This window comes from Ciconia boyciana, chromosome 6, assembly GCF_034638445.1.
Source record: "Ciconia boyciana chromosome 6, ASM3463844v1, whole genome shotgun sequence".
Classification (NCBI taxonomy): domain Eukaryota; kingdom Metazoa; phylum Chordata; class Aves; order Ciconiiformes; family Ciconiidae; genus Ciconia; species Ciconia boyciana.
Window position 1 is genome coordinate 35,168,948 of NC_132939.1, and position 5,945 is coordinate 35,174,892.

Consider the following 5,945-nt stretch of genomic DNA (forward strand, 5'->3'; position numbering starts at 1 on the left):
CATGAGAATCATAACGCAAGAAGGTATTTCAGGTCTGTCTAGAACGCAGTCCTGAGCTCCTAAATCAATAGTATGAATTCCTCAAGGGCTCAAGCACCTATCAGCCTGGGAACAGTTTTCCCCTTTTGCCTGTACGTAAGGCATTATCTTCCACTTTCGTTAGGTCCACGGAGGAAAAAGAAATCAATTTTCCTAGTGAGAAACATGAAAAGGCACTAGATCAAATGCTACTTCTGTGTGCTCCCAGACCAACTAACCTGGGCCTGATGGAAAACTCCCCCTTTACAGAACCTGCCCCAGGAGCTTCAAGTGTTACGGGTGTGAAGTGCCCTCTCGCCCCACCCAGGCGCTGGTTTCCTCCTAGCCGTTTCTTGTACAAATCTAGGGGTCTCGTTCACTTAGTCTCAAATCACACCCTTCATCCTCCAAGTCTTCAAGCCAGTCACACTCGCCAGGCCCCTTTGCGCCAGCCCTGTCAGCACTTGGCTGGAAACGCCGGCCGGGTGCAGTGCTTTTCCCCTGAAGCTAACGGGGTGCCTTGCGAGCAGCTCCCGGTGCCAGGGGACGCGGAGGCACGCGTGGCTTCAAGCACCCACTCCCGGGGCGGCGAGCGGGGAGCCAGAGCTGCCTTACGACCTCCCACCCCCGCGACTGCTGCGGCGCCCCGGCAAGCGCCCTGCTTCTCGGCAGGCCGAGCGCAGCCACCCGCGGGCGCACCGAGGCCCGCTCGCAGGCCGTCCTTCAGACCCCGAGTGCCGGCCGGCGGGTTACGCGAGGCCGCAGGGACACGGCCGCCCGGGGGAGGCAGCCGCGGGCCCGCCGCGCTGTCGCGGCGTTTGGGGAGCAGCTGACATCTTGGTGCCGCTCCGCCAGGCTGCGTGCGCGCCAGCCGTCGGCCGGGGGAAACCCCGCGCCGCGGCCGTCACCGGGCAGCGCGGGGGGAGCGGTGCATAACGGCGGGGGCCGCAGCGCCGGCCGGAGCGGAGCCCAGCAGGGCTGCCCTTTCCCGCCGGCCTGACCCGCGTCCCGGATCAGGCACTGCCTGCGCCTCCCGCGGGGCGGCGTGGAGCGGAGGGGGGGGAGGCGCGGAGGGGCAGCGGCCGGGCCCGGCGGCCACCTCCGCCGCCCGCCTTCTGCCCCGGGGCGCCGCCGGGGCGGGGGCGGGGCCGGGGCGAGCAGCGGCAGCGCGGGGCTGACGTGGCGCTCCCCTGGGCGGGGCGGGGCCTCGCCGCCGCCCGGCCCCTCAGCGCGAGGCGCTCTCCGCCCGCTCCGTTCTTCCAGCCGCGCGAGCGGGCCCGCCTCGTGCCGTGCTGTGGTGCGCGTGCGCGCCGCGGCGTTTCCGGCCGGCGGTGCAGGATGGTGCTGCTGGAGAGCGAGCAGGTGGGGCTGCCCCGCCGGCCCCCGGGCGGGAGCCGTGGACGTGGCCGGCTCCGGGGAGTCGGCTGGTCACCGGCCGCGTGGGGTGCGCCCTGTGCCGGCCGCGGTGGGAGGGAGGGAGGCCCCGCAAAGCCGCGGGGTGCGGCAGGCCCGCGCAGGGCCGTCCCCTCGCCTGCCCCGGCGGCGTGGGAGCGACGGCGGGGGAGGGGAGCGAGCATCGTTGTACCCGGTGGCTTGGGCGAGGGGGGGCAAAAACGCCGGGGCCGCCATAGGTCCAGGGGGCTTAGACCTCGTTTTCCGGAGTCGGAACCTCGGGCTGGGCCGTCCCCGGCAGGGACCGGGTGTCCTACAGCTTCGGCGTGGGGAAAACCGGGAGTTCTCCGTTCCTTGGTGCTTATTCCCGCGGAACCGGGAGAGCCCGGCCTGCGGTAACAGCGGCGCCGGAGGGAGGCGGGGGCTGCGCCCCGGGCAGAGTCGCTGGGCTGCACGGGGAACAGAAATAAACGCCTGTGTGGTGGCCTCCAGCCAAGGATGGGGTCTCTTTCTCTTGCAGTTCCTGACAGAGCTTACCAGACTCTTCCAAAAGTGCAGAACTTCGGGGAGTGTTTTCATAACGCTGAAGAAATGTAAGCTTTAAGTCTGTTACTGGATTAAAGAGGTGCTCGTCTAAATCCACCTTAGTGGTGTTAGCGGGTATTTCAACATGCAGTTGTAGTCAGAGCATCTGAAAACAAGAGCAGTCGTATGGACCAATCAATCATCTTAGCTGCAGTACTAATAACCTTGTGAAGTAAGACTGTATTTCAAACTGCAGGAAATATTGGGACTTTCTAATTGTTAAACAGTAATTGGAAATCCTTAGATTTCTATGAAAGGAGAATTATAGCGTTGCTTTTGTGCATTTGTTTCTCTGGTTTCTGGCTAGCTGGCACTACTTGAGAAGTCAAGTGTCCGAGGCTGCAGTTTGACATGCATTTGACATACTGCTGCTGAAGCAGGCAGTTCATACAGCATCTCGGGGCAAGGACTTACATTTTTTTTTCCTGGCAGATGTAGTTCATGGAACAGATCCTCTGGGGTTACAGAGGAAGGCGAACAATTTGGCAGCAATGTCAGTTCAGATGGCCTTGAATTCCAGGGTGTTTTACAGATCTCCTCATGAGCAATTTTTAACATCTCATGTCAGGAGGCATCTGGTGATTTTAGTGAAATTTGAATAAACATTCTCTGTCTTTCAATACAGACGATGGCCGAACAAAACCAGTCCCACGCAAAGGCCACGTAGAAAGTTTTGAACCAGCAGACAATAAGTGTCTTCTAAGAGCAACTGATGGAAAGAAGAAAATTAGCACAGTGGTAAGTGACAACTTTGGGTTAGAAAGATCAGTGGCACTACTTGTCTCTTATTTACTGCCCCGTATTTTAAGTGAAATTTGTCTTTACATGAATTTCATGAAAACTACCCTCTTAATTCCAGGGAAACCATATGGTAGCTAAACACAGAGCTGAAGTTGGGATGCTAAGTGTTACACTTACCTGAAGTCTTAATGCTTACACTCAGCATTACAGTTGGGACAGTAGTTTAAAGTTTTGCTCTGTACGCTGGATTTTGCTTCAGAATGGTATTGCAGGACAGCAGAAAGGGACTCTTGCCTGTTTTCAGCAACCTTGGCTGTTGTGTTTTGAGTCAAGTGAAATTGTTTGGAGGGAAGGGGAAAACTGCTTCTAGAGACATGGGCAGAAGGACACAGGGCAGATATGGAACCTGTGGTATGAGGACAAATGGTGTGGCTCCAAGGAGAAGAAAGGTCCTGCACACGTACACTCAGGTGACAAAGAGGTAGTTTCCTGTAGACCTCGATGGAATTACTGAAGGTTCTTACAACCCAGGAAGGAACTGAATGTTCCCAGACTGAAACAGTAGGAGAGGGATTCTTGTTTCCTGGCAAGAATGTGTGGGCAGGGGTAGACTCTTCTAACCCTTAATCTTGCTCAGCATACCTATTTTTTTTTCTCATTTACAGAGCTATTTGTATTTCAGGAAATGTTAACTAGAAGTTGAAAACCTGATGTGTATTTCCTTTGAATGAGAGACTGGGAAAGGCTTTAGCTGACCAGCTCTCTGCGATGTAACCCAAGGAAAAACGTTACTTTGAGAAATGGTTGAGAGAATCTGGGCTGCAACATATTTTTATGGCCCTACAAATAAATAAAACCTTCCTTAGAATGTTTCTTCACATTCTTCCCATTTGAAAAGACACAGATTTGGGATGAAAGGCCTCCAGAGGATTTTGTTAATTGAGTAAGGAGTGTTTTCAGTTTTCTAAATTAGCGAAGTCCTATGACTTGTCAGTACGGCGCTGAATCACTGCTGAATGTGATCAGTTGATCCAACTGCTGCTTAAAAGACTAGAGGTTACTGGTGGGTAAACATGTACTGATACTTGGTTTGTAATAGACGCCAGTGTTTTCTTGGTTAACCTCCACTATTTCTTTTGTAGGTGAGCTCAAAGGAAGTAAATAAATTCCAGATGGTAAGTTTTGTATGCCTTTTATCTTCCTTTTCTGTAGGTATTGGGAAGTGGTCAAGAGGAAGCACTAGACAGCTGTGAATGGGTTGATTCAGTGCTGAACTGGCATACAGATTAACTTTAGACTACCCATCTATCTGCATTTGTTTAAAAACAAAATCCTGTTGTGTTTTACCTAATTTTCTGCATTGGTTTAGAAACAAGTTTCCTAGTGTAGGGTGTAAGAGCATGATTCTCTGAGAAAATGCAGATACATACCCATTAGCAATATATAAAATGTTACCTCTAGTATATTGTCACTTAAGTATTTGTTCTTTTAATGGTGGCAATTGTTGTTTCAGGCATATTCAAATTTGCTGAGAGCCAACATGGATGGCTTGAAGAAAAAAGACAAGAAAAGCAAAAACAAGAAGAGTAAAGCAACACAGTGATGGAGCAGTGTCCTACCATCACTATAAACAGACTTGACCCTTGCTCAAAGCAAAGTCCATTTCTTTTTGAGTTACCACTTGTCTTTGGCTTTCCTTCCAGCAGGATACTGGGATGTGATCAGTACTTTTGTTTAAACTGAGAGCAGAAGGTGCTTTCTGTGGAGTTTTATGGCAGGAGTATTTACAGGGTTCTACTGAAATAGCTTTAAACTCAGCTGCCAACTAGTTTTGTACTTTTCCTGCTGTTTATTTTGTATTATACAAGTGGGCAGTGTAAAACCTGTTTGGGGGTGGGGGGGAGAGAAATGCACCGTACCAGGAGCAAAGTAAGACTGGAGCAGGAGCCTCAGTGACAGATGCCCAGTTTTATAGATAAGCCTCAGTAGCACTAGGGAAAGTGGGTGCCAACATATTATCAGAAACAGCAGCTTTCCTGTTTCTGTCTTATTTTGAGGGACATGTCTATGTGATGCAGTGCAGATATCCCTAAGGCAGCCAGCACTTGCAGAGCCAGGCAGCTGTACCTTTGCTCCATGCTGATCCAGCTGTGCTGACCCTGGCTCGGGTGGGGGGAGGGCAGGACTCTGCTCATGTTTCTTTCAGACATAGCTTAAAAATGCTCATGTCACCTAAACTTTTTTTTTAAAAGCTTCATCCTTCAGTGTATTCCCCATACTTCACATCTTAAAGTAGCTCCTTCATAGGAGCAGATGTAAAAGGTGAATACTTAATTGTTCCTATTAAACACAATAAGAAATGGATTGGGTTGTAATGACTGATGTGACTTGTCTTGGTGAACTGCTAGGAAGGGTACAGTTATCTGTGCCTTTAGGACTGACGCCCCTGATGCTACTTTGTGTTGCTGTTACAACTTTCATAGTTCTCAGAGTTCCTGGGTTTGTCTTTAAAGTTACCTCTTTACATATTTTAACTTTGCCCTCTTCTTTACAACAAGAAAGGGGCAGAAAAGATAAGTAGTTATTTCTTCATGCAGGGAGCCTGCAGTGCTAAAGGCAATCATTTGAGTTAGAGAAAGAAACAAGAGTAAGCTGTTGAAACAGAAGGTACCTGGGAGGAAAGAGAGTGAACACCAGTATATTTCCAAAAATACCTAACTTTTCTGCATATTCACTCCATTATTATAAGTAGTTTGATGCAAAAATATGATGCATAGTTAGCTACAGCTGCTGTAACTCACCTTCAGATTTGCTCAGCTTCACTTTCCCTGATGGGGTTGTGTTACAGTTTAGCTTCAAGAAGATAATTATAAGATTCCCATCATTACTATGACTTTAACTTCAAACTTAATCTGGCAACCCATGTGAAAAAAGCTGGTTCAAAACTTTGGTTATGCCTCTAGCACATACAGGTTACCGTTTCTCTTAAAAGTCTTAGGTTTAGGTCCTTGAGGTCTGAAACAAGCTTTTCATCTCCCAGTAAGCTGCTGCTTGATTTGAATGCAAAACTACAGGCAGGACAAGCATAGGCAGCCAGGCTTGCAACAACTCTCTCAACTTGAAATCTACCATCTTTTATATAGAAATTAAAACAGTAGGTTAAAAAAAAAACAACCCACATACACAAAAAGCTTGTAATACATATTTCG

The 5,945-nt window shown here is 50.1% G+C and overlaps 1 protein-coding gene across 1 annotated transcript; it reads left to right on the forward strand.

Moving 5' to 3' along the window:
* Positions 1-1,224: 1,224 nt before the first annotated feature.
* Positions 1,225-5,100, forward strand: SRP14 (signal recognition particle 14). Its single transcript, XM_072865844.1, has 5 exons — positions 1,225-1,380; positions 1,931-2,003; positions 2,621-2,733; positions 3,879-3,911; positions 4,250-5,100. Exons 1-5 carry the CDS (start codon positions 1,357-1,359, stop codon positions 4,337-4,339), a joined length of 333 nt encoding a protein of 110 aa, XP_072721945.1. The 5' UTR covers positions 1,225-1,356; the 3' UTR covers positions 4,340-5,100.
* Positions 5,101-5,945: the final 845 nt, after the last annotated feature.